A 22,289-nucleotide genomic window follows, 5' to 3' on the forward strand; every position below is an offset into this window, starting at 1 on the left:
TCCTGGCTGAACCCAGCACACGCCCACATCCAAAGAACCTGAGAGACATCTACTTCCATCACTGCCTCTGTTGCATGGTCTGTACTTGATGGTCCACAGCCTCTACACAATGCATTGGATTCATAAAGGCTCTTCCAGATGTTCCCTATGGATGCAGTTCCTCACAGTGGCTTCCACAGGCTACTCTGTCTTCTCTGCCCATTGCCTCTTAGGGGTTTCCCTAGGTTACAGACAGACACACACCCCAGTTCTTCAGCCTTCCCCCTGCACTGGCCCCAAATCGCCACTACACAGTATTTTGCCTGCAGGCCACTGTGCTGCTGCAAGGATTGCTGAAGTATAAAGCCTGTTGAGCATTATGAAATGAAGGTGTTGTCCAGTGGGTGATCTGACACACAGCAACTGACACGTCCAGCTGCTGACCGCTGCACAGAGAGGACAGCAAAGGTCTGAACAGCTGTGAGCAACTCAAAGGCTTTGGAGTCTTTCTTAGCTGCCAATATTTTGTCATTGTGACCAGTCCAGTTTCCCAAGGTTACTCTATTGTACACTCTGGATAGTCATCCGTTAAAAATGCTAAAACATTCTGAAAAATGGTCATTAATCTTGAAATTGTCAGACAAATTATTTTCAATGAGCTCTGATGGCTCATGTGCTGGAAGCCTGGGAGGGCACTTGAATTAAGTTTAATCAATAGGTACATATGGTATTGGATGCATCCAGGTAATTTGTCATCCAGGAACTTGAAATAAATGTGCAGCATTACACTTTATTGGGAGTCACAGTAGTGACACTAATAAATGTACAAAACCCAGCAGTGGCAGCAAGGGCCGTTCAACATCACAGCATCGGAACTATTTTTAAATAGGATTTTCAATAAAAAAATTTTCCCTTTCAGAAATAACCCTCTGTTTTCTGCAGAACCTGTTGGCTCCTAAATCAGAAAACAGGGACTTTTTTTGACTGAGACACACATTATTTCTTGTGAAGAAGCTGGGATGATGTGTCACTCTGCAGCCCCGCTCCCCCATCCAGGCTGTGCTCCATGCCTATTTATCAGCCAGGGTGCACCACGAACACAGAAGCCTGATGATGCACTACTGCACTTCATACGTAGCCATAATGTTCCTACATTTGCTGGATTTACCACTTGTTAAATGGGAAAAAGAGCCATCAGTGTGATGGTCTGAGATTTAGGGGTAGGGGCTTTGTTGTTTTTTGGTTTTGGTTTAGTTTTTTTTGATCCTTCTTTTAAGATTCTTTATGGGAAGGGACTATTGACTCCAAAATACTATTATTTAGCAATCAATACAGATTATGTAATGCATTTTGTTCAAGCTGCCTAACTCTGACATTTCACTTGCAAATAGTGCAGCTTTTCCTGCTTGTTAGCAATAATTTTCTGCTGTATTCTTTGTGTTCTCCAGATCCCATCTGATGGCAGATGTCAAACAGGAAAACTCCAAATCAACCAAAAGGAGGCACTTCCTATTAATTTTCTTTTTATCAGTCTCTCATGATTCTCCTGGGTTATTGATACTAGGAGACCTAATATACTTTGCATTTCTTGCAAATTTAAACTAATTTTTCTTTATACCACGTTTGGGCATTGTATCCAGATTTGCCATGAGAAGCTACGGTGTGGTCCCTCTACAAGACTATTCTAGAACTATTGGTAATCAGCTGCTTAGCTTATAACCATTGTACCATTACGTATCTTGAATGATCATCATTTTGGGACCAAATAAAATATTTAACTCATTCTATATAAAGACAGAGAAGAGGAATTATTTGGGTTGATTTGACTGACTTTTCCCATTTTATTCTAGTTATTAATAGTTCCTCTCTACTCATCCTGTCATGCATGAGCATAGTCTTCATATTTGTCCTTCTTGTCACACCTCTCTCTTTGCTACAGTTCTGAGATGCTTGGGGATACCTGCGAGACTCATTACCAACTATTCTTCCGCCCACGATAACAATGCCAATTTACAGCTGGACTTCTTTCTGGATGATGAAGGGAAAGTGGACACCAAACTTACAAAAGACTCTGTCTGGTGAGTTCTCCTGGCAAATGCCTTTAATGTATCAACTGTATAAGCAGTAAAAAAACACAACAGCAATGCCTGTGGTTTATTTATTTCTCTATGCGTTAAAGAACGCTGCCAGCTTATGTAAAACAGAATGAATGGATTGTTAGTAGGCTGACTAATATGAAGAGCTTGTCACGTAAAGAGACAAACCCTAGGGGATCCCACTAATAATGATACCATACAGTGCACATTTAAGCACACTGGAGGAGAGCTGGAATGGGTTTGTGCTTCTTAGGGCCAGGCCATTTCTAAAAATGGAAAGGGGTAGAATGGGCACTTGCATGAGTCTGGAGCCAGGCTTAAAGGGACACCTCAGTACCTATGGAAGAACACCCTTCTTGTTTGCTTCTGTCCAGTTCCCATATTTGTAGTCTGGTTTTACATTGTATACCTGCAGCTACTGTTGCAAATAGGTACTTACCAAAATGAATCCAGTTCAGCTGAAAAAGAAACAAGCCAAGGTATCATACCAGTTACTGAAATGCTATCCCCAGATTTATAAAAACTCCCTAGGGACAAGAAATGAAGCCTGCATAATCTTTTGGAGAAGACAGTCCTCTAACTTTCTCCTCTAACACTTACTGTCTTTTGTCTGACAGAAGTGTAACACATATTGATTATATGCTCTGTTTCGTAGAAATTATGTGTGGGTTATTGGGCCTCAAGTCTTTCCTCTTCAGACTGAAGCAGTGAATGTGACCTCTATATTCCTATATTCACGTGATACTCGTCCTATTCAGCGTTAACATACCTGATTTGTGTCAATGATATCTTCGGCTCATCAGCATAGCTGCTCATCAGCATATTTCATTAACAATCTCTGGAAGTCATTATATTAAAACTGTAATAAACCCATTCTGTGGTGGAGGAAATGACTGATGCTGTTATTGTAACCTCTTCTATGCAATTTCCACAATCTGCTACCAAGAGGAAAACAATTAGGTAGGTTCATTTACATCTGAAGCTTGTATCACAGCATCACAGAATAGTTGAGACTGGAAGGGACCTCTGGAAGTCATCCAACACCCCTGTTCAAAGCAGGGTCAGCTAGAGCAGGTTGCTCAGGGCTGTGTCTAGTTGGGTTTTGAGTATCTCCAAGGATGGACACTCCGCAGCCTCTCTGGGAAACTTGTACCAGCGCTCAACCATGTTCAGATACTGTTTTCTGATGTTCAGACAGAAATTTCTGTGTTTCAATTTGTGCCCATTGCTTCTTATCTTGTCAATGAGGGACACTGAGAAGAGCCTAGCTGTCTTCTTCCTCCTCAACTCCATAACCAGGCATTTATACACATGGATGAGATCCTATTGAGCCTTCTCATCTCCAGGCTGAACAGTCCCAGCTTTCTCAGCTTCTCCTCATGTACAGCAATTCCTACCAGTTTTCTATACCAGCACACTTGCTGAGGGTGTAGTAGGTCTAGTCAGCCAGGTCATTAATAAAGATGTTACACAGTATTGGACAGAGTATCAACCCCTGGGGTACACAAATAGGGACTAGTGGAGTTCACACCACTGATGAAAGCCCTCTTATCCCAGCAGTTTAGCCGGTTTTCAATACACCTTACTGTCCACTTATCTAGTCTGTAATTCAACGGTTTCTTTATGAGGATGCTCTGGGAGATGGTGCTAAAGTCAAAAGAGAAACCAACCCCCATGCACTGCTAACCCCTTGCCCACTGAGTCATTCATTTCACCAGAGAAAGCTACCAGGGTGGTCAGACAGGGCTGGCCCCTTGTAAATCCATACTGACTACTGTCAATCACCTTGTCCTTAATATGTCTGGAAATGTTTTCAAGAAGAATTTGCTCTATAACCTTCCCTGGGACCAAGGTGAGACTGACAAGTCTGTAGTTCCCTGGGTACTCCTTCTCTTCCTTGAAGAAAGGCATGATACTTGCTTTCTTCCAGTTCTCATGAACCTTCCCCAATCACCATGACCTTTCAAAGGTAGATAGGAGTGGTCTTACAATGACAAGGTCTTTGCCTTGTTCTCTCCTCTCAGGATCCTTGGGAGTTCCCAGTTAGCTAAGCTGCACCTGGTCTGTGTGACAGCAGGACCTCAGTAGGTCGCACAGGGCTGGTCCTTCTATGGCTCACAAAGCTGTGAAGGAATAGTCGCTCTTCTGAAACCTCCTCTGCCTATGAATGTTGTGAAGCAAGACCCAAAGACTGGCCACCTCACTGCTCAGTCCGTATACACCCAGTAATGGATCATTGCCATGATTCAGAATTTTCACTCACGTTTCTTCTTCATCCCTTCTCCTAACCTGATCTATGAAATACCTTTCACCCACTTTTGACATTTCCTTTTCCTTCCCTACCTTTCCCAGCTGTTTCCCAAGACTTCAGTCCTTTTCCATGGGGTTTATTTTTCCATTCTTTAGGGACAGGGCCAGATCATCAAAATAGTCCTTGCTTCACTGAAATCCATAGGCAACTTCACATTAACACTTCATCCTCCCATCCTACGTCTGCTTTGCTTTGGCTTGATTACTTTTTGAACTGCCTTGTTCATCCTTTTATCGTCCCAGTGCATTTATTAGTACATGGTGCACATAACCCTTTGGGCATGACTTAATATATTACACACCTCTTTTCATTTCTCCTCTGTGCCCTTTCTCTTCATTACTCTGTAACACACCATGGTAGCTCTCATGCTGACTTTAAATGGTTTGTGTCTTAACCTTGATTTTATTTTTAATGTCTCTTTTATTTCTTTTCCTTTTTTTTTTTTTTTAAAGAGGACAAGCTCAAGGTATTTATAATGATTTTTTAAAATTTATTTCTCACTTTTATTTATAATTTCCTGAAAACTGGAAGCAAAGCTCTTTTTCCTTATTAATATATCATTTGTATTGCCTTGTACTGCTGGAGCTGATCTGGTTTCAGGTTTTAAATACTCTCAGACTTCAGGGATACTTGGAGCCAGGATTTTTAGTCCAATCAATCTCTGAGTGTGGGGCTCCCTCTGAATGTTATCTGACATTTATTTATTTTTATTAAAGATCATCTTCTCCTTCAGGATAAGAAAAAATGACAACAACAAAACACATATACAAAATTACACAGACTTTGCAGAAAGTTATTTTTATAAAGCTGGCCGGATTTGGACCCATCAGTACTGCTTCTGTCTCTTTACTTTGTTCTCCTTGTCTTTCTTAATGATGATATAAAGACACTTAAAGAATATTTCTCTTGGATGGGAATCAAGACTCACTCTTACTGTGAGGTCCAAGCAGACTGACATCAGTACCTCAGCAAAAACTTGCTCGAAGTCACCCAGCTCCGTGGGGGTTCCTCCATGTCCAGGCCTGTGGAGAAATCCCTTCTGAGACCTCTGCTCTCCCATTCACTTCCAGCTCACTTTTCTCTAATTTCTCACTAATGATACCAGTGCTTCTCTCAACTCTGATGCTGAGCTTATTAGCTAATGAAAGGGCAGCAGCTGTTTCCAGCATGTGCCTGTCTCATAAGCAATACGAAGTACCCTTCTTAAATTGTCTTCCAGGCATAAACCTCACCTGGTCATCTCTTATTAATTTCCCCATCACTTTGCTTAGTCTATTTGTAATTATCTCTGTAAATATTTAATGGTCACTACATTGATCTGCACAGCCATTCTTGCTTTCTTTAATGGCTCAGGCTTGCTGTAGAATACAAGAACTACAGAATCAGTTTAACAAATTATAGCTGCAGAGCCAGGTCCTCAGCTGTGTTCACTTCTACCAGAGAGGTTTGTCTTACATTTTGGAGAGGCAAATGTTCCCCTCATCCTCCTTTCCTTAATGCCCATGTACTTTACAAGTAATGTCTTTCTGTCCATTCATATTCAGTATCCTTAAGTGTGTTTGTGTGTTTGTTATTTGCAAGGCAGCAGACCTGAAGACATTGCCGTCCTGTTGCGCCCAACACTACACTAGTAGAAACCAGTAAGAAAGCTCCTGTGCCCTAGGATGAATATAGAAAGAAAAAATAGAAGAAGCTGCATTACCTAATTACAGAATTGAAGCAGACCTGCCATTTTCCACACTGTTATCCCCCCCTCCTTGATTTTATCATCCTTCCCTCCTGCCTGCTCCTCAGGTTCTTCTTTTGCAGAGCACAAAGCCAATGACACATCTGAGTGATTCAAAGTGAGCCAGTGAAGGCTTCAGGGCAGGGATTGTCTCTCTCATATGTTGGCATAGCAGTTTTCAAAAACCCACCTACCACAAAGTACGTCCCCATTCTCTGGTAGCCCTCAGCAAAGCCCTGCGAGCATGATTCAGCATTGACTACTCTCAACAGCATCAAAAATCCTCTGAGTGTGCGTCATTTTCCTTGAATAATTCCTTTTTCTGTAGTGCTGCTTCATTAACTTTCCTAACTGACAAGTTTTAACCTGATCCAGGCTTTCATTTCCACTTTGAAATGTCTTGTTAGACAAGCCTCAGATCCTTCCGACTGCTCCATGGATGGTTTTCACCTATTAGTGAAATGGTCGGAGTTTAACAATCCTCATTTTGGTTGCTAATATCATTGTGTGTGCTAGGGGTTGTATCAGCAGCTACACAGATGTAATTTCATCCATATCTGCTGTAGGATATGTATAATTTGCAAGCAAAATTGCCCCTTTCTCTACTCCTTCCTTTTTTTATTTTTTGGAGTAATGACATTCAAACACTTTGCCGGCTTTACTGCAAGACCCTCTTCCCGGATTGTCTATTTTTCATGCTTGTGTTCTCCCTTGAGTGTTGGTAGCACTGCAGGAGGTTACATGATGTGTCTTTCTTTTCTGCTCATCTTTGAAACATTCTGGGGAGACTGTGATGGTGCTGTATTGTTCTGGTTTTAGTTTCCCTGAGCTGCAGCCAAGTGAGGGTATTTCAACCCTGAGCACCTAGACGTGCCACTCTCAGAAATTCACCTTTCAGTATACCATCCTGGCCCCTACAGGCAAGACCTGGCCCACAGTGGTTGTAAGTGGATTTTATGGAAAGCTGTATGTTCTAGGAGATCTGACCTCCCTCCTTGGTGTGACAGACTGGGAAGACCTTATAAAGAATCCACAGTGAGGACAGTCTTATAAAACCTATGCAGTTTATGCTCAAAACCCATGCTCAAAACTAAGCATGTTTGTTTTGAGCCATGAAAACAAATCTACACATTCTACATTATGGAATTCGTCCTGAAATCTCTTCAGAGAAGAGGTGACAAAGCTTCGGTCTTAATAGTTATAAAGCAGAGCATGCTTCAGTGGCTTGCAGAAGGTTCAAAACTTGCTTTAGCAGACAGACTGAAGTGGAGGTGTCTGGCTGGAAAGGGATTGTAGTTTGTGTAGATCTTCGTATACCCCAACAATCTCCCAGTACTGGAAAATTTTCTCAGAGACATTTGCATTCAGAACACAGCAGAAGAATCAAAAAGCTGCTTGAACTTGCAGTCAAGAAACTGCAGTGAAGAATTATGGCCTTCAGGCTTTAACAGATAGGTACCAAACTTTCAGACCTAAAAATCTATTCTCTAAAAAGAGCCAATTTTTTCACCCCTAAATTGGCAAATGTTGTTATTGAAGCAATGGCAGGACATAAATACATAGGTTTGTGTTGGTCTGTATGCTTCTTTCCCAGAATTTAATATTCTGGTCTCATCTCTTGTCTAAGGAACTATCATTGCTGGAATGAAGCTTGGATGACCAGACCTGATCTTCCTGTTGGTTTTGGAGGATGGCAGGTTGTTGATGGGACACCCCAAGAAACAAGCGATGGTAATATTGCATGAAACCCTCCTCAGCTCTCTTTCCAACATTTGGGTTCTTTGTGGCAAACAGTGAGCTGATGATAGCTGAACCAGTGCCACCATATGGCTGGCGACAACTTCTTGCACCAGATGAGCACAGTCATCTGTGCTCAGGGCCTTCTCCTGATTTGTTTTGAGCTCTAAAATAAACCTGTCCTTATTGTAACACTGCTCATGATGTATGTGCAGAAAACGCTGCATGAGAAGAGTGCTGCTTGTTACAGGAAAAATGTAGTCTTGTTGCCAAAACATGGCTTCTAAAATTTTAGAGAACTCATACAGGAGGCTGATCAAATAAATTCTCCTTCATTGTATGTCAGCCAGTTTCTGCAGCCCTTACTAAACTTCCTGAGCAGGCAGTAGGAAGGAGAGAAAAAGTGAAAAACCACTGCTCTTTCTTCCCAGCCCTCAATTTTCCAGTTCTTACAAGACATTCTTAGTAAGCAGTGAGATCTTTCTCAGGCTGTGGCATAACTGAGCCCTCTCAAAATCACCTGCTTTAAGCAAAACCAGCATTAACTGCATGTCAAACACTTGAGAGTTACAGTGTGCTTTATGGTGCCATTAAGGCACTGAACTATTAGGTCACTTCCAGCTTAAGTGTGTGTTGTTTAGAGGGCTGGCAAAAAAAATAATTAAGCTTTTCAATTCTTGGTCAGGAGTTTCAGTAAACTATTAAAAGTGTTCACCAAACCCCAATAATTCTTTTTCTTTGAGAAAATATAACATATTGACATGGTTTTAAACTAATTTAATCTTTCACTTTATCGCTTTTCTTCCCACAGGTATGTACAGGTGTGGCCCAGCCTCAGTTCAAGCCATTAAACACGGTCACGTTTGCTTCCAATTTGATGCTCCTTTTGTCTATGCTGAGGTACTTACCTGAAAATTTTTAGTGTGTTGGATGGTATCAGTGGGACCATAGGTGAGACAGAAGACAGGGCTCCACTGCAATTTATGGACCAAGAAGTCCATAGAAAATCTCATAATTATATTTTAGCATGCAGGTGTGGTATGGCTCTAATGAAGGACAGAGATTTCTCTAATCTCTGCTCACCAATGTGCAAAGCAGAAAAAGCTGTGGTCGTTTATTCTTCCCAGGTTCCAGCTATGCTGGAAAATGAGCCACTGTTTCTAGCTGCTCATCTTCATCCCTTGTTATCTCCTTCCCAGTCTTGCCCGCAAAGCTGCTTATGTTAAGGCTCCCTTGCTCTTTGCAGTCAAAACGGATGCAGTGATTGTAAAGAGGTCTTTGGTCACCATCTTCATTTTGGCTGCAGTGGGCCAAGGAGAGCTGACATGGGTGATATGACTGGCAGATCTGAGAGGGAAATATCTCCATGAGAAGTGAGAGGTCTGGAGTTTTAACCTCTTGCACTACCAGAGCTGGGTGCCAAGAACTGTTGCAGCTGTAGAACAAGTCTCTCTTTAATTAACTGTATATAGCTTAGGACAGAAGGTAATCAAGATATTTTATCTATGAAGTATTCCCCTTTCTGTGGTCTGAAGTTTTTTGGTGCAAGGAATGTGTAACACTACCCAAGTCCAAATGGTATCTTTTCAAGCCTACTCGAGTTTGCACTGTCTGTAGTTCTGGAGCAGTGAATAGTAAGATTAATCAAGTTATTATGATAACATATGACCAATTTTAAAAATGGGACTGCAACGTGAGTGGGACTTCAAGTCAACATGTCATTGTTTTGAAGGAAAATAGGCTGGTACCCCTTCCTCTCTCTACTTTCATGTTTCTTAATTTCTTATAATTTTATAGGTGAATAGTGATATTGTTTACTCAAGAAAGGAGAAAGATGGAACCCAAGTGATAGAAAATATTGACAGAACCCACATTGGGCAGCTGATTGTGACCAAGGAAGTTGGGGGTGATGGAATGATGGACATTACTGAGGAGTACAAGTTCCAAGAAGGTAACTGGAAATGGGGTTGAACCATACCAATGTAGATTTACCTCAGTCAGATCTTGGAATGCAGGTTCACAGATCTCTGACACTGAAGGAGCTGCATGAAGAGCTGCCAAGGTGCCCTCTGAAACTCTTTATTTGTAACTTCAACCTAGAAACACTGCAGATGGCTTGATAACAGCACAGACTTTGCTACTCAGAAGTGCTTTGGACTGAGTAAGCTGTAGTGAAAACAAAGGGTAGTTATAGAGTACTCAAAGCATTCAAAACAATTCAAGACTTTCTGTGCAGCTGCTTAGACATTTCTTACGCAGACCAGATGTTTGCACAGAGTAGATCAGCATAGTTCCAGTAATATCAATTAAGCTAGGTCAATTTATCTGAGTCTGTAAGACCAGCTCACTTGGAATTTGTGAGTTCTCCTAATATTAACTTCACCACAGGAACTTTCACACTTCTCATACATTCATTTCAGCTACCACAAACTAGGGAAGATGCACCCTTGTGATCAGTGAGTGGGCTAATGCAGTTACTCCTGTTTCTCTTCTAAACCTGATTTTCATTCTTTTCTAGGCTCTGAGGAGGAGAGACTGGCTCTTGACACTGCGGTGATGTACGGCGTTAAAAAGCAAACTACCCAAGATACCATGTATCATCCACAGACGGATGTTGACATGGAATTCCAAGTGCAAAAAGCAGTCCTTGGCAGTGACTTTAAAGTCACTATAACTTTCAGGAATAAAAGCCGCAACTCCTACACTGCTACTACATACCTTTCAGGCAACATAGTGTTTTATACAGGAGTCACAAAAAATGAATTCAAGAAGCACTCTTTCAGTGCAAAACTGGAACCTTCTTCATGTAAGATTTGCATAGTTGTTTTCAAGCCCGCTAGCTTTTTTTTTTTTTCCCTCTGTCATTAACTGTCACCGATGTCTCTACCCCTGGCTGGAGCCAATTCTAGTAGCTAGGGGTAGAATACTCTAATAGGTATCAGAAGGTTCCACACTCAGCTCTGGCTCTGCCTCCAGTGTCATTCAGAGCTGAGACTTTCTTCAGGCTGTTGCTCCCTGCATAATGATCTCTTACAGCAAGATGCATGTCTGGGAACATGTACCTTTTCTTATTTAGTACAAAAGAAGGCAAAGGAGTGCAGGTGTTAAGCTGCAAGGTATCGTTTTCCATACCTTAGTCTCCTGGCAGTATCTCAGCAAGTGAAAGAAAAGTTCTGGTTCCCCAGAATGTCATTTACAGGGACAAAAAGGTGAATACCTTGGCTTACTTGAAAGGCACTCACAGTCTCTGGGTGGGTCCAAGCGCACATCTGGCTTTGGAGGACTGGGTGGGTGCAGATTTTATATTTACAGCAATCTAAAAATTGATTTGTAACTAGAATGTACCACTATAGAGCAGGGGCGTTTGTCAGCTGGGCAGCATCCCAAAGGTCAGTTATCTTTATGGATGGAGTGTTCGCTTTCCCTAGTGCCCTCTGGACTGCAGTGGGGAGATCCTGCCTCCCTCTTCCCACGAGAAAAGCAGTTCCTGGCAGCATAGCTCACATGGCTGAAGACAGAATTTTGCACTTCTCCAAGTACGGAAGAGGGGTGTTATCCTTTTTTTACTTTGGGCATAACCAATTTATTTCCTGTCAGCCATGGCAGCCCCAATCGGAAAACAGTCAGCAAGTGTTGAGGACCTGCTGTACTCCAAAGCACCACGGAGCAGGCTGATGGTAGATCTCTGACTTCTCCAGCAAGAAGTGACTGCCAATTACTTGTTCTCCTGACAGGCCTGTGCTCTTGGGGTCAGTGCCTTCAGCTCAGCAGAAGTGATGAGAACGTGCTCTTATGGAGGCTAAGTCAGAGGATCCTCTACTTGAGCTCCCTACTGAGAAAGTCAGGAGCAATGATTTTGCCATCTTGACGCTGCTACTGGGCAAAAATAATCTCTGCTGAGCACAGCAGGAGTAACAGGACTTTGGGAGACCCAAGGATGGGCCTCTTGATCTGGGTCTGGTGCTGGATCACAGTAGCTCTGGCTGACCTCTGAGCTTTCTCCTTTGTCTTGTCTGTCTCATCCCAGCTCAGGATTCACTGTGAATCCTCTCTCCTCAAAGAGGACAGGTTTTGTCTCAGTGAGAAGTCTTTGTGGAATCACAGTTCCTCCTGTGCTGTGCAAAAAAAACTCTTCCACTTTAAGCAACATCTAAAACTGCATGATTTATTTGGAAGTTGATTAATCTCCATAAAGTAGGAGTCCACTTACAGGGATCTACAGGTGAAGGTTAATAAAAATTCTATCTCCGGTCTATAACAAAGCCCTGACAGATGCTTGATGGCTCTTAAGGGGTCTGGAAATGGGCTGACTCTGGGTTGCATTGCGTTGTTCCCACACAGCCTATCAAAACGTAGTGTGGGCTTTTGTATTGGCTTGCATCAGTTACTAAATATTTGATCTGAAATACTGCAAAAATTTTGGAGACTTGGCTAGGTACAGTAAAAAAAGTCAATTTCAACTGCTCAGTCTAAATTCTGTGCCACTTCTTTGATGGGGGAAAACTCAGCCGTCTTGTAGGAGATGTGCAAATACCTGCTACACCTTCTGGCTGTGCTTTGTGCTTGGTTCCAGGACTTACATCTGCTTTTGAATCAAAGGTCTGTAAGGTATTATTAGCTAAAACACAGGTTCTGTGATGCTTTGAGGTTCATCTATCTCCTCTGTGCAAGAAATGAAATGAATAGATGATGTTTAAGCATCACTGAACCTCATAATTCATTTTTTCTAAGTTAAGAAAATGGTTTATAAAAAGCTTCTTGAAACTTTGCTGGAAACTCTGAGTTGACTGATGGGGAGTGAATGCAGACTAGAGAGAGACACCTGAGAGAACAGAACATGGTGGGGGGGGTTGCGTGTCTACCAGAAGTGTGTCCCCATCACTGCCTCTGGTCAAGGAGACATGTTTTAAGGTATTACTGCTATTGAAGATGGAAATTAGCTTGTAGCTGAGCTACAGCCATCGACTTGTCAAGGGCTTTGTCCCACAGTGGGAAAAAACCCTCACAAGTTATGCCATCTCTGAAGGTGATAGCTCAAACCTGAGCATGGATTTTTTCACCTTTGCCTTGGCAAGGAGTACATGTGCCATCAGGAACAGTGTCTGAGCAGATGGGCAGTGTGAAGGGAGGCAGTGTGATCATTTGCAACTGCATGAGAATACTCTGTCAGGGGTGTGATGGGAAGACACCTTCCGAGGCACTCAGGCAGTATTTGTAGGCTTCATTCACGGCAAGAAGTGTAAATATATGTATCTGGGAGTAACAAAAGAATTAAAATATGATATATCTGTGTCAAAGGCATTCTTCCAGCCCATGCTGCTGAAAGAATGAAGCAAACAAGTTTTCAAACAGGAAACAAATTCGTCATTTTCAGAGTAATGATTAAAGGAATTGTGTGGGTTGAAAACATCTTTGAGGATTTGAATAGCTTAAACCTTCCAGTGCCTTCAAAAGTGCTTTCACATCTACTTGGTTATATTTAGTTTTCCCTATTTTTTTTTGAAAGGCTGTAAGGCAGCTCGGTGTTGTGTGTCCCTTGGCTTTCCCAGGTGCAGTAGGTGGTACTGGCCAGTGCTAAGGAAATGGAAGTCTATAATTCTTCATCTTCTTATGGTGATTAAATTTCAACAGAAAAGTTTGTTCTTTACAGTCCTTCCACTGTAAAGTACATTTATCTTCAATTGTAACAAATTTATTCATTCACTTATTTATTTATTTACACAGGTGTGAAATATGTTGCCTGATTTCTAATTTACAGTTTGAGGCACTATGGGAGATTCTTTTACCAGAGATGCAGAGTGAGAAGGAGAGACGAAGGGGGACCACATCAAGTGAATCTAAGGCTGGCCTGGTAAATCCAGGTTGGGTGATCACCAAGGGAACATCTTTGAAACCAGAGGAACTGGTTTTGATGTGAGCAGATCAAAAGAGTGAAAAGGGGTGAATGTCATTTACCCAACTGAGTTCAGTTATCTCGGTGTGTACTGTGTACATCACATATACAATACAAATAATGGATAACAGTAATAATCATAGTTAACAGATGGGAGATCTTGATATGTTTACTAGGGTTATAAAGAATGTCCATAGAGACAAGAGCTCCAGATCCATATATTCTGCATGGTCACTTAGTTAGCAGGTCTGCTTCACATTCTCACACCATTGTTGCCCTGGGAATTGCAGTTCAATATGGTTAAAATTAATGATTCCCTGCATCTCAACCTTCTAGCCCTGGGGGACTTGTTCCCACCAATAATTATAGTCAGGGAACACATCAAAGCTCTCTGGAGGACATGTTGGTGACAGGAGGGCCTTCTTGCTAAATTTTGCAGGCAAGTCCAGTGTAGGACAAAGGAAGATGGCATCTGGAGACATCCCTCTGCCAGGAAGAGAGGCAGAGAAAGCACAGGAATAAAGTGAAAGACCAAACATTTACAAGGGCAACATTCAGAAGACGGTTTGAACCTTTGTGCCCAGTAGCTATATATTGCCAGTCTTGCTTCTCACTTATTTTGTGGTAAAGACTAGAAACCTTCAGCAGCAACATGGGCCTGTGGTGACAGGGACTGGGCAGAGGCTGTGCACAAACCCAGCCCCTGCCTCAGGGAGGTCACAGCCTACATGGAAAGAGGGCAAGATAAGAGAGGGAATGAGGAGGTAAAGAAATGAAGATAGTTTAGAGAAAAAAATCGGTCTTTCTTTGGTGGTGGGCCACCACTTTTCCAAGGCACTCATGTAACTGCCACTGGCCATGTTGGGAGGAGCAATTAGCCTTCCAGTTGCTTCAGATGCCTTTTTTCTTTCCTGTTTCTTCCTTCAGCCAGCACTTTTGATGTTGTGATCAAATCAAGCGAGTACCTGAATGACCTGCTGGACCAAGCATCCTTTCACTTCTTTGTGACCGCTCGGATCAATGAAACAGGAAAGATCCTGGCCATGCAGAAGGCGACGGTTCTGGAAATTCCTACCCTACGTATCAAGGTAGTTCAGGGCTGTGCTGGAGGGGAGAGACCACCATGGCTTCTGGGAAAGGGGGGTGTACATGAGTGTCTGTGTGTGCACGTCAGACCTTTGGTCTATCACAGACATTAAAAAGAAGTGTCTGTCTGGAGTGTACAGTGTGTATAGGTATGTTATATATTGTACTGAGTATCCCTACATTAAAGTCTGAAGCTGACAGCATCACAAGCAGTAGAGCACTGAAGTGATTTCCATGGTGGAAGGAGGGAAAAGATCTGAGAAAGCTTGAGAAACTCAAAGGATAAGAGAGATTACTCACTCAAGTCTCTAACTACTTCAGAAGACTATTATATTCAGAGCAGCACAGCACAGAGGCCTTTTGCTGAAGAAAGAAGGACACTGCTGTTGAGATGAATTTACTTGGAAAGCTCCTGCAGGTGTTGTGGAAAGTTTCTCCACGCCTGGACAGACAGGATCAATTTGGGACAATGCTTTCAGGTTTTCAATGCTTTGCTGCCAGTCTGTGAATGCACTCTCAGGGGGGGTCCCTGAAAGTTCAAGCATTTATGCAGGTGGGGGCATGGCATCTATTGAATTGTAGAAGTGTAATGTTTGGGATAGGACAAGGACCCTATGTTGTACGGCAAAGGCAGGGTTGAGATTTAGAGTTCTCGATTTATAACTAGGCATCCAAAAAAATTTCCTTGTTTTCAAAGGTGCTGAGCCTTCACCTGCTTTGCATGATGTCATTTGGATCTGCTTTTTTCCAAATACTAAAAGAAAATAAATCAGAACACCTGTTCAGGAAGCTTTATATAAACATGAATGCAGCTTCCTAAAATTCAGGATTTTGAAAGAAATCTAAGTTTATAGGTCTTCTTCCTGTATATTTATTTGAACTAATGTTCAGGTTTCCATATAATAATTTATGTAGTAACCACAACCTTCCGCAGAAAAGGCTTTTTTAAAAACGTAGATCAAAACTACAGTGAAGTTTGCCAAAAAATCCACTCCATTTCATGGTCTGCAGAAATCTCACTGTGATCTGATCACATTATGGTATTTTCAAACAAATATATTTTGCTGTACTGAGTATTTTAGAGAGGAGGTAAACAAGACAGATAAACTCTACTTCAAATACCTGTCTTCGGTAACCAAATTTTAAAAGTAGAGAGTTCTTTCAATTCAATACTTAAACAGAACATCTTATACAGCATCCCCAGTTTCAGCTTCAGAATAGTTTATCCTCATTGCTCTTATGCAGAAAGAACATTTAGTATATAGGACAGGTTGCTGTCCAATAACAATGTTTTCTAGTAAAACTGAGGTTGTCTTTTCTATGCTTCTTTGTGATCTGTAAAAATACACTGAAATTTTGATAGATGGATTTTTTTTTAAGTGAGTGTGTGTATATGTATTTATATGTATATGTGTGTATATGTATTTATATGTATATGTGTTTATATAGGAAACTTTGCTTTATTTCTTCTTTTTTTTTCTTTTAAGAAATCTGAGGAAGTTTATCTCCCTAGTTTTCTTGTCAGGTTTCTTCACTGAATGTGACTGGAAGGCTGGAGTTCTTACTGTGAGAGTAAGGGAGAAGAATGAAAAAAACATAGTTCCCCTCACGTCTTCGGATGCACCTTTGGTCTTTCTCTGTTGGTCTAAGGAGATTGTCAGATTTAACAGTTGAAAAAATTACACCATATTCTGATTTAGCTTGAGACCAGTTTACACAAATGTGCTCAGCAAATACGTCTCAGTCGCATGTGTGGGGATTCAGGAAGATTTCGAATCTTCCCATGTTAACAGTGACCTTAACTGGGCAGTTGAAATAAGGAGGATGTAAGACCTCTAATTGGGCTAGGACTTCTGAAAATGCCACTGACATCTGCAAATTCAGGCAGCTAAATGCTGTTGCTAGCTTAGATGTTAGTATCTCATCCTTTACTCCAGTCAATATATCAGTATTTGGTGCAGAGTGATCCCTTAGACTTTCCAGCTTTTTTGCAGCTCTCATACTCCTTAAAAATTTTCAGTAGGGCTGCAGACCCCAGTACTTTAAATTTATTGACAAAATACTTGTTTTTCTTAGTTGCCTTTCTCAAGGCCCTTTAAAGTCATCCATGGGTCAGTCAGGATCTGCCACCCCTAGGGTTAAAGCCCTTGCCTGAACCTTTTATATTCTGTGAGAAATGTTGTGCTTCTAGGGGTAAAAGCCAAAATCCCCATGCATGTATTCTTTGTTTAAAAACATATTCATATGAAGGTGATTTCCGGGCAGCTGTACTACTGGCACTGATCTGAAGGGACAGATAGACAGATCCCTTCAGCTGTGTGCTGTAACATAACACGGAAGTTAATGCAATCACTGTTCATGAGCATCACAGTGCAATATTTTCAATACACAGTTCTTGCAAATGTATTGCTTTTATGCTGTGTAAGGGATTTGGAGGAAAACTGGCTCTCAGGCCTATGCAGAGGTCATGCGCAGGGCTCGAAAACCTCCAGAGCATGAGAGGGTTGCCAGGCAGAGGGAAGATGGACATAACATCTTCGAGAGGCACGAGCAACGTGACCCAGTGTTTCAAATTCAGGGTAATAGGACTGTTGCTTCTCTTCTGGAGTTTATGTCCTGAGCAGGCCATGCACTTCAGTGCTGGTGGGGAGCCTGGAGAGGGGGCAATAATCTGGGAGAGAGGCCTCGCTCAGCTGGACTTGCCCTCCGGTGGACACAGCTCCAAGACTGTGCGTGCAGATTTCTGGATCTTCCGTGGAAATGAGGGCCTGCCTCTTGACCTGCCCACGTGGCTTGAAGGAAAATTGCAATGGGAAAAATAATCTGCACTGGTACCTATGGGCCCATGCAACAATTTTCTTCTGACTAGGCTTTCTCTGCCTCACGCTGTTTGGCTGCGTGCTCTGCTCCCCCTCCCCTCCTGCCTTGCAAACACCGTGTACTTAACCCTACAGATTTCACCGTGGGGCGTTTCATTATTATCAGCTTGTGGAGCGTTGTCCTTTCCTTGTCTTGCAGACCCAAGGTGAGACAGTAGCTGGCAAACAAATGTCTGTGACTGTGGAATTCACCAACCCTCTGAAACAAACCCTGGAGAACGTCACGCTCCGCCTCGAGGGACCCGGCGTGCTGCGAACGATGAAGAAGGAGTTCAGGTAGGAAAGAAAGCAGAGCTAGCTAGGAGTTCATCCCTTGCTTGCTCGCAGGGGCAAGCTCACAAGAGACACTTACCTAATGCTGCGCTGAGTAATTCAATTCAGACACGCTCTTTTTACTTTAAAATTCAATACACAGGGGAGCTATAGGTCTCAATAGTCAGAAGTCAGGCTGTCCAGGGAGAATCTGAGAGCATTTCATCTGTTCAGTACCAGTGTTGGAGGAAGGGGTAATGGTTGTAGGTAGTTGCTAATGCAGCCCGAGTTTACTTTTTTCACTGTATCACATTATTTTTAGCGCTTGACAATAGCACCTACGAGCCGCTATCACAGAAAGACAGATTTATCCTGCACCTGAATTGTTTACTGCCACTTGCTCAGTATGTGCAAATCAGGTCCTGTGCTGTTTTTCAAAAAGGGCTTTTCTCCACTCATGTTAATCACGATTATACAAGACGTTAAGGTACCTCAGATGATCTTTGCAAGCTGACGTCAAGACATGAAACGTGTGTTGGATGCAGCAGAACCCGCCAGGATGGCTGCAGCGGGTGTCTGAGCACACAGCTCCCCCCCGCAGCCCCACTGCATTAGAGGCATGTAGGAAGCAGGGTGCTCCCAAGCCTGAGGAAAGGGAAAGCCCTTCAGCCACCTTTGTTATACTGAGTTGCACCCCAGGACGACACAGTCGTTGGTACCTGTACGCTGAGCAAGTTATTTCCTAAACCCTCGTTTTCTTTTATTTCAGTCTTATAAGCTCAGCATTGGCCGGTTCCAGGCTATATAAACAGGATCCTTGGAAATTTTGCAGGCATTTCTTAGTCTTGGGCAGGCTAAGCAACGTTATCCATCATTACCTGAGCTGATGGTCCCCAGGTGTGTACGAAAGGAGTTTGAAAAATCGCCTGTGCTCCAGCAGCCGTATGAATTGTCAGCATTATCTGCAGCTCGTAGGGGAGGTCTGAGCCTGAGTGCACCTGGGCCAGGGATGAAAAGATCAAAACCAGTCTGCAGAGTGGAGCTGGGTAGAAAAACGCCTGTGAAAGGCCCTCATACTGTGCTTGCTTCGTCCACGTGGTACGTCACAGACGCTGCTGAACATGACTCAGCACGGTCCACATGAGTTACACAAGGTACAGCAATAGCCGTCACTGCTGATCAGCCCTGCCAGCCTCCCCTGTTGTTCTGCATCCTGCTCCACCCAAAAGCTGCTGCGGGCTGCTCTCACCTCCAAGGATGCAGAAGTTGTCAGGTGCATCAAAGGCACAGGAGTTAGGGAGAAAAATGACTCACAGAAGTAATTTTCCTTCAAGTCACCATGTTTCCCCTTTTTCAGTAGTGCCCTTGGCGTCGTTTAAAATGGAAATAGATCAGCCTAGTAATTTCAAGATTTAACTTCTCTGAGATGAATGAAGGCTGCAGGTTATACACACAGAGGACAGAGCAGGGGGCAGTTGTAGTTTATTTAAATAATAATCACATTTGCCTCCATGCATTCAGAGTGATAAATGGCTCCGGCATGGTGATGGCTCAGCATATTACGCAGAACCATTCATCACTGAATTCTGTCCCAGGAAAATCAGATTAGGGTGGCTTTACTCCATTTGCAAAGAGAATTAAACCCATTCTAGGCTTTCCCCACTCTTCCACTGCTTCCCTGTCCATCAGGGACTGCCACACATGGGATGTGTTTTTTGCAACTTTTTCTGGGGATGAGACTTTTGACCTCTCTGTATTTTTAAGGTAGCTTTTCTGTATCACTTGGGTGACTTCACAAAACAGGCATGTGTGATCCAGCTGATACAACATTATTCTGGGAATGAAGTGGCTTAGGGGCTTCAGCCTTGATCATTCATAAAGACTATTCATATATATATATAGAAAGAGAGAGTGATATTTAGGATATTTATTTAGCTATTAGCCTCAGACAGATGAGCATGACTTATGGAAAAGCCTTTGGCAGCAGCAGCTCCTACATGGGGCATAGTCTTTGCAGGACAAATGAGAATTAACCAGGCAGTGATGGATAGTGTTAAAAGGCTTTTAGCCAAGCATGCATTCACACTAGCAGGCAAGTCACTTTGGGTCTTTCTACATGTCAAAGTTCAGCATTTGTAGAGAGAAGCAAGTCATTTTAGGAGTAGGACTGTAGAGAAACGGGAAAAGGTGGGTTTGGTTTCCCAACACAGCTGTTGTATTCCTGCTCACACGCACACATATATAAATATATATATGTGCAGAGATGATAACATTATAAATCAGAGATGGTAGTGCTACCTTCTCTCACTGGGGCACTGCGAAGATGTGGTCTGGAAACCTTCATCCTTGGAGAATCTGGCCCCCAAGTGCTCAAGAAAGTAGACCAAACCTTGCTGCACAGCAGACTTGTATAATATCTCCTTCACTTTTCATACAGATAATCCGTTGCAGATCATTCCCATAAACTCCAAATTTAAAAATTTATTTAACCTTCTGCAGTAATTGAAGTCATTGCTTTATCATGCTACTGTTGTAGTGGGTGTTTGGTGGAGCAGGCAGGCCAGCTGAGGGGAAGAGAGTCTCTCTCATTAAGAACAAAGATAAAAAGAGGGAAAACACTGGCTGGAAGCGGTCTGCACATGCTCACACCAAAAATATGATCTTCCTCTGCTTTTTCTTTTCTAAAACTGGGTACATGCCCCAGGGTACCTATGACTGTATATGCAAAATGCAGTGCCATGTGGAGATACCTAACCTAACCTCTAATGAGCTAGAATACCTCTCATTTTAACAGGGGAATACTTACACTGAAACAAATATTCAGGTGGGAGGATCCCAGGCTAGCTCTTTTATACCTAATTAAGGTTTCTTGTCTTGTGGCTAAGCCTCAGCAGTCATTTCTGTCCTGACCCTGGCATAGGACGTGGCATTTGAGAGCCAAATCCTACCAGATGAGAATTTGAAACAGTGGCTAAAGTTTAGGCTTACTTTACTCTCACTTTATTCAGTTGTTTGCAGAATACAGTAGCCATGTGAGATGAGAACACTGGCAAAATTCACAATCCTCTTCCTTAATGCTGAGGAAAAGAATGTTCATTTTTATAAATAGCTCCCCGCTATGCTACCTTTTCCATTGGTTCTTTTGGAGCAGTTGTATCCTGACAACCCCCAAACATAATCAATCAATCAATATCAGCTTTCAAAATCTGCACACAGAATGTAGTGAAAGCACTGAGAAAACACAGAAACCCAATACTTGGGGTTCTCCGTGCATCTTAATTGTAGCAAAAAATTGAAAATCAAGAGCGGTGCAGAATACAGTTGCCTTATAGTATGAGGTTTCAAGTCATACATAATGTAGAGCAGTAACTGCTGACAGCAGGACTCCCAAGAACACTTTGGCTTATTTGTATGGACATGAAGAAGTAATCTGAAGTGTCCAGTGAGGAGATCTGGGGGTGTTACAGCCGTGGCAGGGAGGTACAGGGTAGGAGTTGTTGAGGGGCTCAGTATCTCATCAGCATTGTATTATTTGGTTTGCATGAGAATACCCTGGACAATTTGTAACATATTTAACCATTTAAGGTGTCACCAAGAGGCTGCAGGCTATAATAAACAAGTAAAATGGAATTATGAAGTAGAAAAAATAAATATGTTAGCTATAAAGAAGATTATTCTGAAAGCGATCATGAGAAGAAGTGACAGGAGGCAGAGAAAAACTGATTCATTTTGGAAATTTAAAATTAGCCTGGAGGAAAGGCTAGAAAAGTCTTCGACAGTCATTTCTCCAAGGAATAGAAGATGGAGGGAATAATTTATAGGACACTATGAGAATGAGGGAAACATAAAAAATGTGAGATGTGTTAACACTGTCCACCTTCAGTTTTTCCAGTTGTGGGTCAGGTTGAGAGCGCTGGCTGACTGATCACAGTATTGTTACTTTCCTTTGTTCCCACAGGCAAATCCCCGCAAACTCTACCTTGATCTGGGAACTAAAATGCATCCCAAAACAACCAGGGTTACGAAAGCTGATTGCGAGCCTCAATTGTGATGCTCTGAGGCATGTGTATGGTGACCTGAAAGTCCAGATTCAGAAACCATGATCAAAGGTGCTGCCTTCATCTCTCATTAGCTGTATTTCAAAATGCTGGGAAGGGGGCTGGCAAGGAGGGGGAAGAGGTAGAAATCTACTTACTGTTGATTTGGGCATCCTTGTGCTGAACAAAATTTGATAAAGAAAACTAATCAGTAATGCTGGAGAGAACTTGTAAAAGCACCTGGATAGTAAATGATTTAAAATTAGATACATACAATTAAAGGCAATTCTAGG

The 22,289-nt window shown here is 42.4% G+C and overlaps 1 protein-coding gene across 1 annotated transcript; it reads left to right on the plus strand.

The window, feature by feature from the left end:
• Nucleotides 1–1,918: 1,918 nt before the first annotated feature.
• F13A1 (coagulation factor XIII, A1 polypeptide) lies at nucleotides 1,919–22,062 on the plus strand (the record flags this gene model as incomplete). Its single annotated transcript, XM_010157404.1, has 8 exons — nucleotides 1,919–2,057; nucleotides 7,740–7,843; nucleotides 8,661–8,749; nucleotides 9,647–9,800; nucleotides 10,368–10,655; nucleotides 14,670–14,830; nucleotides 17,847–17,983; nucleotides 21,918–22,062. Coding segments are annotated over 8 exons (1,217 nt in total), but the record flags the coding sequence as incomplete, so codon positions are not given.
• Nucleotides 22,063–22,289: the final 227 nt, after the last annotated feature.

The sequence above is a fragment of the Eurypyga helias genome, unplaced genomic scaffold (assembly GCF_000690775.1).
Source record: "Eurypyga helias isolate BGI_N326 unplaced genomic scaffold, ASM69077v1 scaffold4518, whole genome shotgun sequence".
Taxonomy (NCBI): domain Eukaryota; kingdom Metazoa; phylum Chordata; class Aves; order Eurypygiformes; family Eurypygidae; genus Eurypyga; species Eurypyga helias.